We start from the raw sequence: 20,086 nt of genomic DNA, 5'->3' as shown, positions 1-20,086 counted from the left end.
TGAATTTTCATTGCCATATACTGAGGAGACTGTGCATATATGTTTAAGCGATGAGTGGGAAGCATAAAATTGTCTTTGTTCTCATGTTATACGTGTGATTGAAACAGTTTTTCTCGAATAACTCTTAATTGCTGTGTAGAAAGATGATAAGGAGGGAACTGTTAATAACTGTTGTTTTTCAAATAGTGGGCGACATGATGTCCTTGGATGGGCAGTGCACATGTTCCTTATTATTCTTTCCTGTAACTTTAGTATGCGTAATATATTGCTTGAATTTCCCCAAAAATAATACCATACCTTACAACTGATTGAAAGTAGCTGTGGTATGCAATTTTCCTTGTATTCATGTCTGGTGCGCCAGCTAATATTTGCATAGCAAATGCAAAGCTACGTAATTTGTTTAACAGGTAGTCTACATGTTTATTCCAATTTAAATTTTTATCTAGGTTTAACCCTAAAAACTTCACAGAATCCACTTCTTCTATGTCCTGATTTTTATGAGTTATTTTAATTTCTTGGAGCTTTGACTGTTTTGTTCTGAATTGGATCATGTGGGTTTTGGGGATGTTCAATCTTAATCCATTCGGTTGGAACCATGTTTCTAGTTTGTTCATTGTGTTTATTATGTAGAGAGGGATGTTTTCTGGCTCCTAGTTTTCAATTAATACAGATGTGTCATCTGCAAATAAAATTGATGGAGCATTTACATTGTTCAGTAAATCATTAACATAGAACAAAAACAAAATAGGTCCTAGAATCGAGCCTTGAGGGACACCTTGGGCTACTGTTTTCCATTTTGAATAGTAATTTGCTGCGTTTGATGAGACAATCACTCCTTCTTTCCTGTTTGATAAGTATGAAGTAAGCCAATTTAGAACATTACCCTTGATCCCATACTTGTCAAGCTTATAGATAAGCAGTGCATGATTTACAGAGTCAAAGGCTTTTGTGAGATCACAAAAGATTCCTGCAATTTTATTATGGTTGTCTAATGATGTGCTGATCTTGTCGATAAACTTGTTAATTGCATCAATAGTACTTTTGCCACGCTGGAAACCAAATTGGTTTTTTGTAATAGAATCATATTTCTTCATAAAATTTAGATTCTGCATAGCAGCAGCATTTTCAAAGATTTTTGATAGGACTGGAAGGAGGGAGATGGGGCGATAATTCACCATATCCTCTCTTGACACTTTTTGGAGCAACGGTTTTACTTCTGCATACTTCAGCACCTCTGGGAAGCTTCCTTGTTCAAAGGATTGGTTTATTATTTGAGGTAGTGGGTATCCTATTAATTTACACACAAATTTAAGGACTTCTGCTGGTATTCCATCCCAACCTGCAGAAGTTTTGTTTTTTAGTTTTAATATAATGTTTCCTACATCTATTGTTGAAACTGTTTTGAATTTTGTGAAGCATTCAGAATTATACTTTAGTCCAAAGGGACATACATTGTTCTCATAATCTGCAACATTAACCTCTGGTTTTACTACATTACTGATTACTGAAATTTGAGCCAGATTTACAATGATCTCATCTTCAAGCTTAATTGTACTAATTCCATGTCTAGAGGCTTTGATACCTAATTCGTATTTTACAACTGACCACACTGCCTTTGATTTATTCTCATGTTTTAAGATTAATTTATTATTTGTCATTTGCTTTGCCGCTTTGACAACTTTCTTAAAGGTACCTTTGTCCTGTTTAACATATTCAATAAATTCAATTTTTTATTATGTCTTAGTTCCTTATGTAGCTGCCTTTTCTTAGCACTGGAGATTTTTATACCTTTAGTGATCCATTTTAATTTTGTCATTTTATTAAAATAAGTTCTTTGTGGAAACATTTCATTGAAAAAAGTTAGAAAATCGCTTAGAAATGCTTCAAAATTTGCTGTGCATGAAATATTTTTATCAAAGTGCCATTCTGTCTCCTTCAGCTTATCATGGAACAGAGTCAACGTTTCTTGTTTGAAGATCCTTCTTACATAAGCTTTTTTACATGGGACTTCTCAACCTGCTCTGGGTAGCCCAATGAATAATGCTGAATGATCAGAAATTCCTAGATCTAGACAAAATTTATATCCATCTTCAAATACGTAATTCGTTAAAATATTGTCCATGTATGTAGCTGACTGAGCATTTTCTCTTGTAGATTCAGAAACATTTAATTTGAAGCCACATTTTTTTTATTAAGTATGTAAATTTTGATACCTGACATGTTTCATTCAACACATTGATGTTGAAATCAGCAGCAACTACAATTTTTTTCCTCTTTTCTTTACTGAGGTATTCTAATAAACTCTGACATTTACGTAGGAAATGCTCAGTTGTCACCTTCCCTGGGATTCTATAAATTGATATTATAACAACATTTAAGTCCTTTAACTCAACACAGCAACCCTAAAAAATACACTCTTCATTAAAACAATTGAAGTGACATCTTACATTGTAATCTAAATCAGAATGAATGAGTATGCATGAACCCCCTCATTACTTATGTATCCTACAAAAGCTGGTAGCTACCTTGAAGTTTCCAATTTTATTTAAGATTTTTGTGGTATCACTACTAAGCCAGTGTTCATTTAAACAAATTACTTTAACATTTAGAAATTCAGATAAAAAAACTTGTAGCTCATCTAACTTCTGTCAGATGACTATTCAGCACTTATCCAATTTATATTACAATGCATTATATAGTTACTAGTAAAATCGTCAATTTTATTTTTTAAAGACCTAATATTTAATAATGAGCCATCCTCACAAAAGCGTAGGTCTGGATTCTTCTGTAGCAGCCCATCAGCTTGCTCGCTTGGCTTGTACATTTCTTTGTCACTTTGATATTGTGTACTTACATCCATAGTTATATTCTTGATGGCATTGAATCTGGATGGTGCTGAAGTGATTTCCATGGTTCCAGCTATAAAAAATCACTGCTCCTCTCTGGAGCTTTCCTCGTTCTGGAAGACACGCGTACAGCACCTTGTTTGTCTTCCAGTATTTTTGGAGCTTGCAAAATTTGTGCTTCATTTCTTTTTGGTTTGAACCATTTCGTAATTTGAGTTTGTTTCCCAGCTTGAATGTTACTTTCTGGCCTATTGGTTTTAAACCGTTTAGTGATTTGACACTGACTGATGGCTATATTGTTCGCTGCACGAAAAGAACGCTTTGTTACTTGCGATCGATTTCCACTTGTCCTCGGTACTTTATTGCACCGCGAAATACGAGTAAAATTTTTTTCCGTAAGTACCTCCTTTCCTAATGCATTCAAATGAAGACCGTGAACTGTATGGAGCCTTCGCTCCAAACTGTTTATGTCAATAACGTCTGCATTTACGAAGTGAGTACATATTTCACTGAAACTCTTGTTTGCGGCATGAATTTCACTGTTTACACACGACCACCTCGGTAAATCGTGACGATGCGGGATATTTACAACGAGTATATACATTCGTTTGAGATAAATTACTGAGGCATTTTCTCAGTTCTGTGCTAGCCTTGAACGACTCATTTCTATACACGTCATTTGATCCTCCCAGCAGTACAACAAAGTCTTCCTTACACAAACTAGTTACTTCATGCAATTTTGTAAGGTTTTTCAGTTCACTTAATGGAGCCCCAGGCTTCACGAAACCGTTTGCCCTGTAATTGTATTTTTCCGTTAGCACTGCGGCAATTCTACGGCCGTGGCTATCGCCTAACACACATATTTTTCCGTATCTTACAATGTTAGAAGTCGGAAGTTCGAGCAACGGTTTGTTTACTTTTTGTGGTTCATTTCGTAACTTTTCGACTTCGGCTGGCGTGTTCATTGCATCTTCAGTAGTGAATACTACCACAATGTCGTTATACGTTCTAGTTTGACTGTTTTTATGCATTAAAGTTTCACTGTTTACACACATTGAAGTTTCACTGCTGCTTTGAGATTGTACTTTATGAGTGCAGTTTTTATGCATTAAAGTTTCACATATACATACTGAAGTTTCACTGCTATTTTGGATTGTACTTTCTGAGTGCAGTTTTCTCCCGTCATTGTTTGCTACTTGTTTGCAGAGGTCGAGTCTTCTTGCTTCTTCAGCGACTCACATTTTTCCGCATGAAGTTTCTTTATGTCTAGCTTTAACTTGTAAACTGGATATTCGTTCGTTTAGCTACGAGATCTCGTCCTTACAATTTACACACGTATTCTTTGTACTACCGAAATTTACTTTTTTCGCGGGTATACACGAATTACTTTTACACTCGCCGCCATCTTGTCTGGATCGTCCACATCAGCTTCAAGTAACAAGTGGCTCCAATCTTCAAACTTCCGCAGTGTGATGAACCATTCCAGTGACCTACACATTCTGGCCTCACAGAAGTACATTAACATTATCAGTGAGACGAGAGTAGTGGCTGTAACTGATGCAGTGAAGTATAAATGCTGTTAGAAATACTAATACAAAACTTCCTGGCAGATGAAACCTGTGTGCTGGATCGAAACTCGAACTCGGGACCTCTAGTGACTGAGCTACTCGAGCATGACGCACCATTACTTCCGCCAGTACCAAATCTCCTACATTCCAAATTTCACAGAAGCTCTCCTGTGAAACTTGCGGAACTAGCCCCCCTGGAAGAAAGGATATTGTGGAGAAATGGCATAGCCACAGCCTGGTGGATGTTTCCAGAGTGAAATTTTCATTCTCCAGTGCAATGTGAGCTGATATGAAACTTCCTAGCTGAACTGTGTGCTGGACTGAGACTCGAATCAAGGACCTTTGCCTTTTGCGGGCAAGTGCTCTATTGACTGATGGGCCACAAGCTGTGGTTGGGTAGCTCAGTTTGTAGAGAATTTGCCCATGAAAGGCAAAGATCCTGAGTTCGAGTCTCAGTCCAGCACACTGTTGTAATCTGACAAGAAGTTTCGTGTCAGCACACATTCCACAGCAAAGTCAAAATTTCGCTCTGAATACTAATACACATTGGACTAGCTAGTATTTTGTTTCCAGTTAATATGTCCTCTGCAGCACTGTTGTTAAAATACATGGGCATTAATTATACACTATGTGATCAAAAACATCCGGACACCACTCAAAAGATACTTTTTTTCATATTAGGTGCATTGTGCTGCCACATACTGCCCGGTACTCCATATCAGCGATCTCAGTAGTCATTAGACATCGTGAAGAGAGCAGAATGGGGCACTCTGCAGAACTCACAGACATTTAATGTGGTAAGGTGACTGGGTGACACTTGTGTCATATGTGTATGTGAGATTCTCTCACTCCTAAACATCCCTAGTTCCACTGTTTCTGAAGTGATAGTCAAGTGGAAACGTGAAGGGACACGCACAGCACAAAAGCGTACAGACCGACCTCGTTTGTCGACTGACAAGAGACCGCCAACAGTTGAAGAGGGCCGTAATGTGTAATAGGCAGACATCCATCCAGATCATCACACAGGAATTCCAAACTGCATCAGGATCCATTGCAAGTACTATGACAGTTAGGCAGGAGGTGAGAAAACTTGGATTTCATGGTCGAGCAGCTGCTCATAAGCCACACATGACGCCGGTAAATGCCAAACGGTGTCTTGCCTGGTGTAAGGAGCATAAACATTGGACGATCGAACAGTGGAAAAATGTTGTGCGGAGTGACAAATCACGGTACACAATGTAGCAAGCCGATGGCAGGGTGCGGGTATGGCAAATGCCCGGTGAACATCTGCCAGCGTGTGCAATGCCAAAAGCAAAATTCGGAGGAGGTGGTGTTATGGTGTGGTAGTGTTTTTCAAAGAGGGGGCTTGCACCCCGTGTTGTTTTGCCTGGGACTATCACAGTAGAGGCCTTCATTGATGTTTTAAGCATCTTCTTGCTTTCACCGTTGAAGAGCAATTCAGGGATGGCGACTGCATCTTTCAACACGATCGAGCACGTGTTCACAATGCACGGCATGTGGCGGAGTGCTTACATGACAATAACATCCCTGTAATGGACTGTCCTGCACAGAGTCCTGACCTAAATCCTATAGAACACCTTTGGGATATTTTGGAACGCTAACTTCGTGCCGGGCCTCACCGACCGACATCAATACCTTTCCTCAGTGCAGCGCTCCGTGAAGAATGGGCTGCCATTCCCCAAGAAAGCTTCCAGCACCTGATTGAACTTATGCCTGCAAGAGTGGAAGCTGTCATCAAGGCTAAGTGTGGGCCAACACTATATTGAATTCCATCATTACCGATGGAGGTTGCCACAAGTCATTTTCAGCCATGTGTCTTGATACTTTTGATCACATAGTGTAATTTTGTGTTGTTGTTCTGTAGTTCAGAGTAACAATAATTGTGATGAACAAAATAGTTGTGAAATTATGATGTTATCAGAGATAAAGTACAGATAGTGAAGAGTTATCTACAACGTGTATAGAAAGCAGACTAGCTGTAACTGGCCAAGAAAATGAAAGGGACACCATAGCTAAGAAGAGAGTGAGACGGCGTTGTGATCCCAGGTTATAAAGTCCATATTTACAGGAAGCAGTAAAGAGAACCGCAGCAAAATCTGGAAAGTGAATTTAAGTTCAGGAAGAAGAAATAGGATCTTTCAGATTTGCTGATGGTATTGTAATTCTGTTAAATATGGCAGAGGACTTTGAAGAGCAGCTGAACAGAAAGGAAAATAATTTTAAAAAAAGAAATAAGATGACTCTGACAGAAGTAAAACAAGGGTAATGGAAAGTAGTTGAATTCAGTGAAGTGATGTTGTAAGAATTAGAGTCGGAAATCAGATGAAAAAGTTAGTAGATGAATTATATTACTTGGGCAGCAAAATAACTAACAACAGCCAAAGTAGAGAAGATATACGAGGGCATACCAGAAAGTAATGCCTCCAAATTTTTTATTATGATCTAAATATCAGTTGAGGTATTATAGACATGCATATTACTTGCTTGACTTTGCCACTTTGCTGAACCAGGTTGCAACTCTCTGCTGCTAGAGGGCTCCAAATTGTAGTGGGTAACATGATGGTGTGTAACCTAACTATGTTGGTGCATGAGAAACAGCGTGCTGTAATCAAAAGCGTCAGTTTGAAGAGTTTGTCCTCACATTGAGCACAATGTCCTTCAGCATGACTCTGACAGATCATATAATCAGCACTGTGACACCTGCAACGATCTAACACCTCTGGTCCACTGTCATTCATTATCCTTCATACAGTCCTAACTTGACCCTATCCGATTTTTGTCTGTTTCCGGGACTTAATGAACACCTTTGAGGACTTCACTTTGATGTGATAAAGCAGTGCAAGCAGATGTGATGTTGTGGCTCCAACAACAAAGTCCAACATTCTACAGTGACTGCGTCAGCAAACTGGTCTCTCGTTGGGAGAAATGTGTTTGTTGCCACGGTGACAATGTTGAGAAATAAATATGCAGACACGGAGAATAAATGTGTAGAATGTTAACAAAGTTCGTTTTATTTAAAAAGCTTTATGAGTTTTCACAACAAAATTCAGAGGCATGCTCTCATAAAATGCAGACTGACAATAGCAAGTACAGCATTTCTGGTAAAAAGAAATCTGTTAGCATATAATATAAATGTAGGAGTTAAGCAGTCTCTTCCGAAGGCACCTGTCACGGTGTAACCACAGGCAGAAATGAAATGTGGATGGTAAGCAATGCTGGCAAGCAGAGAACACAGGTAGAAGGTTCTTAAATACATTGCTACAAGAGTGTTGAAGATCAGATCAGTAGATTGAATTACTAATAATGAAATGCTGAAATGAATTGTGGGAAAATGAAATTTATGACACAACCTGACCAAAAGAATAGATCAGTTAGTGGGGCACGTCCTAAGTCATTAAGGGGCCATTAATATGGCAACAGAGAGAAGTGTGAGGAGTAAAATTTATAGGTGGAGACCAATGTTCCAATGGCTACAGGTTGTAGTAGTTTATGTGGAGATAATGAGACTTGAACAAGTTAGGATAGTTTGGTGAGCTGTGTCATACTAGTTTCCAAATTGAACACAATGAAGTTGAGCTTATTAACATTAAATATTGTTTTCTGTGACACCATATGTCTCGGTCCAGCACACAGCTTTAATCTGCCACCAAGTTTCACCTCAGTACACAATCTGCTGCAGAGTAAAGAATTCATTCTGGAAACTTGTTAAATGTTTTTATATAATAATAAGTCATCAGCTGACGTAATTTGACTTAATCACCACTACTGCAACAAGGCTACTCAAACATTTAAAATAACTCCCCATTTTATGAGCATTCGTGTAATATTCCATAGCACCTTCTTTAGTTTCTATCCTTCCATTGATTTCTTCATTTTGATTGCATTTGCACCATATTTTATTGCTTTAAAAAGCAGTAATCTGCATATGTTGCGAACCCTACTCAAATGGCACCCAGATTTTGGTAACTGCAATTTTTGTGTTAATTACAGGTTGTGGATCCTCGGGAAAATCGACATTTATGAAGCAGGTCAGGATCATTGAAGAAGGTGGTTTTCAAGAGGCTGAACGAATGACATACAAACCAATAATTTGGCAAAACATTATCTCAGAAGCTCAGAAACTGATAATGGCAATGGAGTTGTATGGATTTCCTTATGAATTAGAGACAACAGAGGTAACTACCTGAAGAACACAGACACTGAGTACATTGTGTGTGTGTGTGTGTGTGTGTGTGTGTGAGAGAGAGAGAGAGAGAGAGAGAGAGAGAGAGAGAGAGAAGAGAGATTTATCTCCAGATATTGTCCGAATAACCTGAATAATTGTATCGTAGATAACTTATTTAGTTACTTATTGAGTTAGGTTTTTATTTACCCATGGATAATTTGCAAAAATTATCAAAGATATAAAGTTAATTTGAAAAAGGAAACAATTTAAAAAAATACGTATTCATGCATACAGTAATATTATCTTCTGTAGGTCCACATTAACATGTTGTGTTCTTAATTTTGATATGTTGTGTACAGAGTCTTAGCAAACATATTTACAGTTTATCTTTACACTAATCATTTACATCACATGTCTGCTCACTCCAACAATGAATAAGATGTTGAACACAGGCAAGTGTCAAGAAGTAAGAATTATCTGTCATAAATTCTGAGCATATCATTTAACAGGAAGAGTCATTAAAGTATGGCATTTTTCTGTAGAATAACAGATAAAAAAAGTTAAATGTATTTCCAATTTACCTACCAATCATAGGGTGACCAACTCTACCGTATTTCCTGGGATCTCCCGTATTTACAGACATTTTTTCATAATCTCCTGGCACCCGTATATTCAGGCTCAGTGACCATTTATCTCCCATTTTTAAGTTTATTTTTCGTATCACGTACCAGTATGTAAAAATATTTTTCAATCATTTAAATTTTGCACGCACTGTCAGTATTCGTTAGTAGACAGCAGAGACAACTGATCCTATATCGATCTTCGACCATAGATGTCGACATTATGTCTATCGAATATCTTTGGAATGATCAACCGACGCTTGGCGGGAAAGTCACCCAGAACCAGAACTATCCCAAACTCTACCCCTATTCCTAGACTCTCCAATACTTTTCCTTCACCCTTCTTCCTTCCTCTTGAACCTTTCTGCCTGAAGAAGGAGCCACTGACTCCGAAAGCTTGCCAATCACAACAGTCTTTTATGTGTGTTTTCTGCCATCGCTTGGTGGGTAGATTGTTTTATCTATCCAATTAAATAATACAATGCACTTATCTTTTCATTCTTATTCACTGATGCACAGTGTTTTAGCATTAATCTCTGTCTTGTACATTACCCCGTCTTCCACCTTTAAGCTCTCAGATTTTGAAGTTTCGTCCAGTGCGGTCCCCAACAATCAGGCTTTCCTTCTCATCCTGTGCGGTAAGTCTCCCCTGACCCAGGATTCTGGCTGTCTTTTCCGAACTCTACCCCTTTTCCTATAGCTCTCCAGTTCCTTTCCCTCCACCCCTCTTCCTTTCCCTTCAACCCTTCTGTTGCGAAAAGGAGCCACTGGCTATAAAAGGTTCCATAAGTAAGACTTTTTTTAATTTGTGTGTTCTCCTGCTGCATGTGGTCAGTATGATATTTTAGCTATCCAATTACATTACACTGTCAAAAATTGATTATTTTCGTTGTTACAGACAGTTTATAGAGACACTTGCCACATGAGGATGAGCTATGTCCTATTGAAAAATGGCACCGCAGTATTGTCACATTAGAGGTTATACATAAGACATCCACCGCCATACCATTGCGCGTTCAGATTTTCATCAATCACTACCAGCTGTGACCTGAAGCTACACCTGATGATGCAAGGAGCAATGTTACTGTGCCTATCCAATATATGGGAAGCATGGGACCTCTTCCAGGGCACCACCATACTTGCTGACAATGGTCATACAATGTAGTATACAACTGCAGTTCATCAGTGAACTCAATGTCCCATCCCGCGTCCGGCCATCCTGATTTAGGTTTTCCGTGATTTCCCTAAATCGCTCCAGGCAAATGCCGGGATGGTTCCATTGAAAGGGCACGGCCGACTTCCTTCCCCATCCTTCCCTAATCCGATGAGACTGATGACCACGCTGTCTGGTCTCCTTCCCCAAAACAACCCAACCCATACTTCCCAGTGACTGCACCACTTCAAATGCAGCCATTTGTGACATGGTGGTAATCACAGCCAACTTGTGGGACACTAATTCCCTAGTCTGGCTGATGCTAATCTCTGACAGTGAGAGATGACACAGAATATTGCAGGGACTCTGTTATTTGTTATTGAATGTTACATCATGCAGATGTGAAAGGGTTACGATGTGCTCGTGCACAATACAACAGTGCCCCCCCCCCCCACCCTCCCCCTTGTTGTGGTCATATATCATGCATTGGAATCTTGAGGATGAGTATGCCTGTCCTGACATTCCCACACACTCCAACATGAAGGCATTGTCTAATCTGAATACCCCAGAAATCTGGATATTAAATGATTTTACCAACTGGCCAAATAGGAATGCACAATGAGATCCAGTCCAGGCTCTGTCAAGTGCCGATAATGCTATATCACATTTGTGGCATCTCTATGTCCTTCACAGTGACTGTTCAATATGTGACACTGTTCACAGCCCATATGCACCCTACTAGGTGTGGAAAACACATCGGTCATGAACAACACGGAAAGCACTCTGTTGTCTGTTCTACCTGTCACAGAAAATTACAACTACAATACACACATCAAAAAAAGTTTTGCATCATCTCGATTCTGAGAGTTCTGGAACCTGTACAGAAAATTGGAATAGAAATCAACATAAACATCATTTCCGCCCTTTTTATTGCTCATGAAAACCAAAATGGTTCAAATGGCTCTGAGCACTATGGGACTCAACTGCTGAGGTCATTAGTCCCCTAGAACTTAGAACTAGTTAAACCTAACTAACCTAAGGACATCACAAACATCCATGCCCGAGGCAGGATTCGAACCTGCGACCGTTGCGGCCTTGCGGCTCCAGACTGAAGCGCCTTTAACCGCACGGCCACTTCGGCCGACTATGAAAACCACACATTGCATGCTGCACCACCATACAGCGAGACCTTCCAAGGTGGTGGTCCAGATTGCTGTACACACTGGTACCTCTAACATCCAGTAGCATGTTCTCTTGCATTGATTCATGCCTGTATTCATTGTGGCATACTATCCACAAGTTCATCAATGGTCCAGACTGTCCCACTCCTCGACAGCGATTCGGCGTAGATCCCTCAGAGTGGTTGGGTCACGTCATTCATAAATAGCCCTTTTCAATGTATCCTGGGCATGTTCGATATGGTTCATGTCTGGAGAACATGCTGGTCACTCTAGTCAATTGATGTCATTATCCTGAAGGAAGTCATTCACAAAATGTGAACGATGGGGACACAAATTGTCATTCATGGAGACGAATGTCTTCCTAATATGCTGCCGTTATGGTTGCAGGATGGCATACAGGTATTGTAGCAGCGCCTTCCGTGACCACCAGCGGCGTACATCAGCCCCACATAATGCCACCCCAAAACAGCAGAGAACATCCACCTTGCTGCGCTCATTGGACAGTGTGTCTAAGGTGTTCAGCCTGACGGGGTTGCCTCCAAACACGTCTCTGATGATAGTCTGGTTGAAGGCATATGTGACACTCATTGGTGAAGAGAACGTGATGCCAAACCTGAGAGGTCCATTCGTCATGTTGTTGGGCACATCTGTGCCTCACTGCCTGGTGTCGTGGTTGCAAAGATGGACCTCGTCATGGACGTCAGGAGTGAAATTGCACATCCTGCAGCCTATTGCGCACAGTTTGAGTCATAATGTGACGTCCTGTGGCTGCATGAAAAGCGTTATTCAACATGGTGGCGTTGCTGTCAGGGTTCCTCTGAGCCATAATCCATAGGTAACGGTCATCCACTGCAGTAGTAGCCCTTGGGCAGCCTGAGTGAGGCATGTCATTGACAGTTCCTGTCTCTCTGTATCTCATCCATGTCCAAACAACATTGCTTTGGTTCACTCTGAAACACCTGGAGACTTCCCTTGTTGAGGGCCCTTCCTGGCACACAGTAACAATGCGGATGTGATCGAACCGTGGTATTGACGGTCTAGACGTGATTGAACTACAGACAACACGAGCCGTGTACCTCCTTCCTGGTGGAATGACTGAAACTGATTGGCCATTGGACCCCCTCTGCCTAATAGGTGCTGCTTATGCATGGTTGTTTACTTCTTTTGGTTGGGTTTAGTTACATCTCTGAACAGTAAAAGGGACTGCATCTGTGATACAATATCCACAGCCAATGTCTGTCTTCAGGAGTTCTGGGAACCAGTGTGATGCAATTTTTTTTTATATGTGTAATTCACTGAGCCATCAAAGACACAATTAGTATTTGTGAGTATCACTACATTGCCATCTATGGTGTTTTTAAGGCAAAGTCAAATCCAATGGTGGTACAGCAAAATTTACTTCAAAGGAGGTAGCCTGCAATGCTGTAGTTATAAAGTTGTAATTATCACATTGAAAAAAAAAAAATTCATAATTAATGTTAAGTTTTGACGCGAAATTTAACCGACAGGAAGAAGATGCTGTGATATCCAAATGATTAGCTTTTCAGAGCATTCACACAAGGTTGTCACCGGTGACGACACCTACAACGTGCTGACATGAGGAAAGTTTCCAACCGATTTCTCATACACTAACAGCAGTTGACCGACATTGCCTGGTGAAACGTTGTTGTGATGTCTCATGTAAGGAGGAGAAATGCATACCATCACGTTTCCGACTTTGATAAAGGTCGGATGTAGCCTATAACAATTGCAGTTTATCGTATCGCGACATTGCTGCTTGCGTTGGTCGAGATCAAATGACTGTTACCAGAATATGGAATCGGTGGGTTCAGGAGGGTAATACGGAACAGCCTCGTATCACTAGCAGTCGAGATGACAGGCATCTTAACTGCATGGCTGAAACGGATTGTGCAGCCAAGTCTCGATCCCTGAGTCAACAGATGGGGACGTTTGCAAGACAACAACCATCTGCACGAACAGTTTGACGACGTTTGCAGCAGCATGGACTATCAGCTCGGAGACCGTGGCTGCGGTTACCCTTGATGCTGCATCACAGACAGGAGTGCCTGTGATGGTTTACTCAATGACGAACCTGGGTGCACGAATGGCAAAACGTCATTTTTTTAGATAAATCCAGGTTCTGTTTACAGCATCGTGATGGTCGCATCCATGTTTGGCCACATCGCGGTGAACGCATATTGGAAGCGTGTGTTCATCATCGCCATAGTGGCGTATCACCCGGCATGATGGTATGGGGTGCCATTGGTTACACGTCTCAGTCACCTCTTGTTCGCATTGATGGCACTTTGAACAGTGGACATTACATTCCAGATGTATTACGACCTGTGGCTCTACCCTTCATTTGATCCCTGTGAAACCCTACATTTCACCAGAATAATGTACGACCAAATGTTGCAGGTCCTGTATGGGCCTTTCTGGATACAGAAAATGCTCAACTGCTGCCCTGGCCAGCACATTCTCCAGATCTCTCAGCAATGCAAAACGTCTGGTCAATGGTAGCCGAGCAACTGGCTCATCACAATACGCCGGTCACTACTCTTGATGAACTGTGGTATCGTGTTGAAGCTGCATGGGCAGGTGTACCTGTACATGCCATCCAAACTCTGTTTGACTCAATTCCCAGGTGTATCAAGTCCGTTATTACGGCCAGAGGTGGTTGTTCTGGGTACTGATTTCTCAGGATGTATGCACCCAAACTGCGTGAAAATGTAATCACATGTCAGTTGTAGTATAATATATGTGTCCAATGAATAGCCGTTTATCATCTGCATTTCTTCATGGTGTAGCAATTTTAATGGCCAGTAGTGTACATTAATTCATTATCAGCAACAGTGGAAATGTTCCAAGCTATTTCTGTTTGAACCAGTTAGCTATAGGAGTCTTCTGTATTGTCCTACACAGCTGCAACATTTTCACTGCTACCAAGTGCTCCTATACAATAGTTTGTATGGTGAGGGTGGGGGTGGGGGGAGGGGCGTTAAACCCGGTGGTATGGAGTATTTTTAACATTTTGGAAGCCGAATGGTAACTTGTTAGTAGGCACAAAAAAATGTTGTTCTGGCCCTGTGAAAAACTCTTCATAATACTGACTTTTAAATCATTTTCTGGAAAGAAAAACACCCGACTACACTATACTTTTTCTTTCCCTGAGACCCAGGGGGTGGTCACGGCCTTCCCTCCCCTCGAGCATGGGTGCCCTCGACTGCTACCGAAAGTGAATTGCCGTGCAATGCTCCACTTTACTAATATGATGTGCCATTTTCTTTTGATAAGAGTGCCAGGCTACAAATCCAAAGGTCTCAGGTTTTATCCCCAGACAGTCCTAGGATTTTTCTGGCACTTACTACTATTTTCACCTCTGGCTACATTTGTTGATGTGAATAAAGCCAATTTGGATCACGATTTGGAGTCCAGGTTAAACTATTGGTTCCCCTGTAAGTGGCTGGGTGAGTCAGTCCAAAGGTCAGACAAAGGCAACAGTAAACCACCTCCGACAGGATCGTGCATGTTAAAGCACTGTGGTGTTCGAAACAACCCTCAGATTGATGAATTCTGCACTTTACTTTAAGAACATCAAATTATGGATACAGATCTGAAACCATTAACATTAAATATGGTCTGCTTCAAGTTTCTGTGCTCAGGCTACTCTGCTTTTTTATATCAGGTGTTGTCAGGCACATTTTCTCTGCTTTTTCTGCAGTTATTTGCAATTTTGTTTTTGTATTGTGTAGCTGGGCTCAGCCCAAACAATTACAGCTCATCACGTCATCCACATAACTTCCATTATCAACAGAAAGCATACAGAGTAGGTTTGTTTGTCATTACAAACAAAATCATATTTTACATGCCCATTCAATAGAGTGCTCACAAATTAGTCTACTGCTATATCTTGTGTAGCAATATGTATTAATAGGAACAGTAAAACAAAAGAATAAACAGCAATCCAGCAGTGACTGATAGCGCTGCGTGCTTTGTGGTAGCAGTCAGTGTGGGCCAGGGTGGTGCTGAAATACTGCTGCTGGTTATTCCTCATGTCTTACTGTCTATGTTGGTACAAAGTGATAAAACGAATATTGTACTAGACAAATGTGGGACTGCTCTATCACAAGGCACATGAAATACTCTTCAAAAAACATTTTGTTTGTAACAGGAAACAAACGGATGCTTTCCATCAATAATGGGCATCACATTAAAGACCTAATGACCAGTATTTGTTTGAGTTGACTCCAGTGAAACAATGTTGTTGTTGTTGTGGTCTTCAGTCCTGAGACTGGTTTGATGCAGCTCTCCATGCTACTCTATCCTGTGCAAGGTTCTTCATCTCCCAGTACCTACTGCAACCTACATCCTTCTGAATCTGCTTAGTGTATTCATCTCTTGGTCTCCCTCCACGATTTTTACCCTCCACACTGCCCTCCAATGCTAAATTTGTGATCACCTGATGCCTCAGAACATGTCCTACCAACCGGTCCCTTCTTCTTGTCAAGTTGTGCCACAAACTCCTCTTCTCCCCAATTCGATTCAATGCCTACTTATTAGTTATGTGATCTACCCATCTAATCTTCAGCATTCTTCTGTAGCACCACGTTTCGAAAGCTTCTATTCTCTTCTTGCCCAAACTATTTATCGTTCATGTTTCACTTCCATACATGGCTACACTCCATACAAATACTTTCAAAAACGACTTCCTGACACTTAAATCTATACTCGATGTTAACAAATTTCTCTTCTTCAGAAACGCTTTCCTTGCCATTGCCAGTCTACATTTTATATCCTCTCTACTTCGACCATCATCAGTTATTTTACTCCCTAAATAGCAAAACTCCTTTACTACTTTAAGTGTCTCATTTCCTAATCTAATCCCCTCAGCATCACCCGACTTAATTTGACTACATTCCATTATCCTCGTTTTGCTTTTGTTGATGTTCATCTTATATCCTCCCTTCAAGACACCATCCACTCCGTTCAACTGCTCTTCCAAGTCCTTTGCTGTCTCTGACAGAATTACAATGTCATCGGCGAACCTCAAAGTTTTTATTTCTTCTCCATGGATTTTAATACCTACCCCGAATTTTTCTTTTGTTTCCTTTTCTGCTTGCTCAATATACAGATTGAACAACATCGGGGAGAGGCTACAACCCTGTCTCACTCCCTTCCCAACCACTGCTTCCCTTTCATGTCTCTCGACTCTTATAACTGCCATCTGGTTTCTGTACAAATTGGAAATAGCCTTTCACTCCCTGTATTTTACCCCTGCCACCTTTAGAATGTGAAAGAGTGTATTCCAATCAACATTGTCAAAAGCTTTCTCTAAGTCTACAAATGCTAGAAACGTAGGTTTGCCTTTCCTTAATCTTTCTTCTAAGATAAGTCGTAAGGTCAATATTGCCTCACGTGTTCCAAAATTTCTACGGAATCCAAACTGATCTTCCCCGAGGTCAGCTTCTACCACGTTTTCCGTCCATCTTTAAATAATTCGTGTTAGTATTTTGCAGCTGTGACTTATTAAACTGATAGTTCGGTAATTTTCACATCTGTCAACACCTGCTTTCTTTGTGATTGGAATTATTATATTCTTCTTGAAGTCCGAGGGTATTTCGCCTGTTTCATACATCTTGCTCACCAGATGGTAAAGTTTTGTCAGGAATGGCTCTCCGAAGGCCGTCAGTAGTTCTAATGGAATGTTATCTACTCCCGGGGCCTTGTTTTGACTCAGATCTTTTAGTGCTCTGTCAAACTCTTCACATAGTATCATATCTCCCATTTCATCTTCATCTACATCCTCTTCCATTTCTATAATATTGTCGTCAAGTACATCACCCTTATATAGACCCTCTATATACTCCTTCCCCCTTTCTGCTTTCCCTTCTTTTCTTAGAACTGGGTTTCCACCTGAGCTCTTGATATTCATACAAGTGGTCCTCTTTTCTCAAAAGGTCTCTTTAATTTTCCTGTACACAGTATCTATCTTGCCCCTAGTGAGATAAGTCTCTACATCCTTACATTTGTCCTCTAGCTATTCCTGCTTAGTCATTTTGCACTTCCTGTTGATCTCATTTTTGAGACGTTTGTATTCCTTTTTGCTTATTTCATTTACTGCATTTTTATATTTTCTCCTCTCATCATTTAAATTCAATATCTCTTCTGTTACCCAAGGATTTCTATTAGCCCTCGCCTTTTTACCTACTTGATCCTCTGCTGCCTTCAGTATTTCATCTCTCAAAGCTACCCATTCTTGTTCTACTGTATTTATTTCCCCCATTCTTGTCAATCATTCCCTAATGCTCTCCCTGAAGCTGTGTACAACCTCTGGTTCTTTCAATTTGTCCAGGTCCCATCTCCTCAAATTCCTACCTTTTTGCAGTTTCTTCAGTTTTAATCTACGGTTCATAACCAACAGATTGTGGTCAGAGTCCACATCTGCCCCTCGAAATGTCTTACAATTTAAAACCTGGTTCCTCAATCCCTGTCTTACCATTGTATAATCTGTCTGAAACCTGTCGGTATCTCCAGGCTTCTTCCACGTATACAACCTTCTTTTATGATTCTTGAACCAAGTGTTAGCTATGATTAAGTTATGCTCTGTGAAAAATTCTACCAGGCGGCTTCCTCTTTCATTTCTTAACCCCAATCCATATTCACCTACTAGGTTTCCTTCTCTCACTTTTCCTACTCTCGAATTCCAGTCACCCGTGACTATTAAATTTTCATCTCCCTTCACTACCTGAATAATTTATTTTATCTCATCATACGTTTCATAAATTTCTTCATCCTCTGCATTTCTCCCGAGATGCTCATTCCCAGGAGCCGGACCATGAAAGTCTGTCCTTTGTCAAAGTCAATGGTGTCAATGGATTTTCCATTTTGTCACTAGAATGGTTCCTGAGGGAGGGCAGTTTTTGCCATGGGGTTGTTATCACTTATGGTGACATGCCAGTTCCACCTAAAATATGTTTATCTTAAGTTGCTGGTGATTGCAATCACTCCCATCCATTTCCTCACAAGTTTGTTTAACACAGCCCAGACTTGTAACACATGTGGACCAGTGCAACAGTTTCATTTCCATTCAATGTAACATTTCTTTATTTTCTGCAGCTGTTGCCCAACATTCCAAGCCTTACGCACATTCCATGTTGGTGGCACGCCTATAAAGCTATCTCTTAAAACGGTTGATGTATATCGACGCCTGTCGACAGCTTAGGGTCTCGATTTAATTATCATTTCATTCTGAGAGAGATGCACGGTCACCGATGGTATCCGTTCTTTCGGACATGTCCGAAAGAACAGATACCATCTTCTTATGGCTGGGATATTTTTTCTTGTCACTCTGCTCTCTCCACTGACTTTGTGCCATTTCATCTGTGCTCTAGTGTCTGGGAATGTATCTCTGCCCAAAATTATAAATGGGCTGAGGTAGTTAAATGTCTTAGTTTGCTGGATGGCTGGTTTTCTCTGATAATGGCACCACTAACCTAAAATCCACATTCTATATACTCAGTCTACTTGATGTTTCAGTTGGGACTTTTATTGCTTAAATTGTTTTTCTACCTCAGCATCTGAATGTCGAGATCGCAGCAGATTCTCCTGGTGAGAAGTGCATTGTTGGCAATAACATCATCTGACAAGGAATGAGAACCTAGATGACCAGTACTGTTGTTTGATGTATAGAAGAACTGTGCTAGTTACAAAGTCCTGTTGGATATTAAGTATTTGTAATTTACTCTTTCTAAGAAAGAAAGAAACGACAACAATAAAATCAACTTCAATAGAAGAAATGAACAGAGATATAATAATTATATAAATTACATATAATTTAAAGAATTGTATGACATATTCAAAACATTACAATATGTCTGTTGATTCTAATACACTGACAGAAAAAAAATTACAACACAAAAAAATTAACTAATGTAAAGTAACTAAATTATAGGAATAAATTTGTCTGTGTAACATATTTAAGAGATTCATATTGCAAGATGACAGGTTAATGTAAGCATGAGGTAAGCCACTGGAAATGTGAACTGCTGGTACATTTTTAACTAGTGTAACCAACAGAACGTTGCATGCAAGCATGCTGACAAGCATTAATTATGTTGTACAGGTGTTGGGTGTCAGTTTGTGGGATGGAATTCCAGGCCTGTTGCACTTAGTCAGGAAGGCAGGGACGGTTAATGCCGGGTGTGAATAATGATGGAGTTTTCGACCGATGACGTACCGTACGTGCTCGATCGGAGACAGATCTTGTGATCGAGCAGGGCGAGGCAACGTATCGATACTCTGTAGAGCGTATTGGGTTACAACAGTGGTGTGTGGAGAGTGTTATCCTGTCGGAACAAATTTGTAGTCAGGTTGTACGGGATAATCAAGAAAGTGCACCTGCCGTGATACGCAATCGCACCTCGGACCGTAACTCCAGCTGTAGGTCCAGTGTGTCTAGCACACGGACAGATTGGCTGCAAGCCCTCAACTGACCTCCTTTTAACCAACACACAGCCATCAGTGGCACCGATG

At 40.5% G+C, this 20,086-nt stretch overlaps 1 protein-coding gene across 1 annotated transcript in view; it reads left to right on the top strand.

Annotated features, from left to right (window-relative positions):
* LOC126215104 (guanine nucleotide-binding protein subunit alpha-11-like) overlaps positions 1–20,086 on the top strand; it is a 140,071-nt gene that overhangs the window by 53,450 nt on the left and 66,535 nt on the right. The window contains exon 2 of the mRNA XM_049941755.1: positions 8,426–8,610. Coding sequence (XP_049797712.1) covers positions 8,426–8,610 — 185 coding nt within the window. The remainder of the gene's footprint in view (positions 1–8,425; positions 8,611–20,086) is intronic.

This window comes from Schistocerca nitens, chromosome 12, assembly GCF_023898315.1.
Source record: "Schistocerca nitens isolate TAMUIC-IGC-003100 chromosome 12, iqSchNite1.1, whole genome shotgun sequence".
Lineage (NCBI taxonomy): Eukaryota > Metazoa > Arthropoda > Insecta > Orthoptera > Acrididae > Schistocerca > Schistocerca nitens.
The sequence above is the reverse complement of the archived record's forward strand: the minus strand, read 5'-3'. Positions and strand labels throughout refer to the sequence as shown.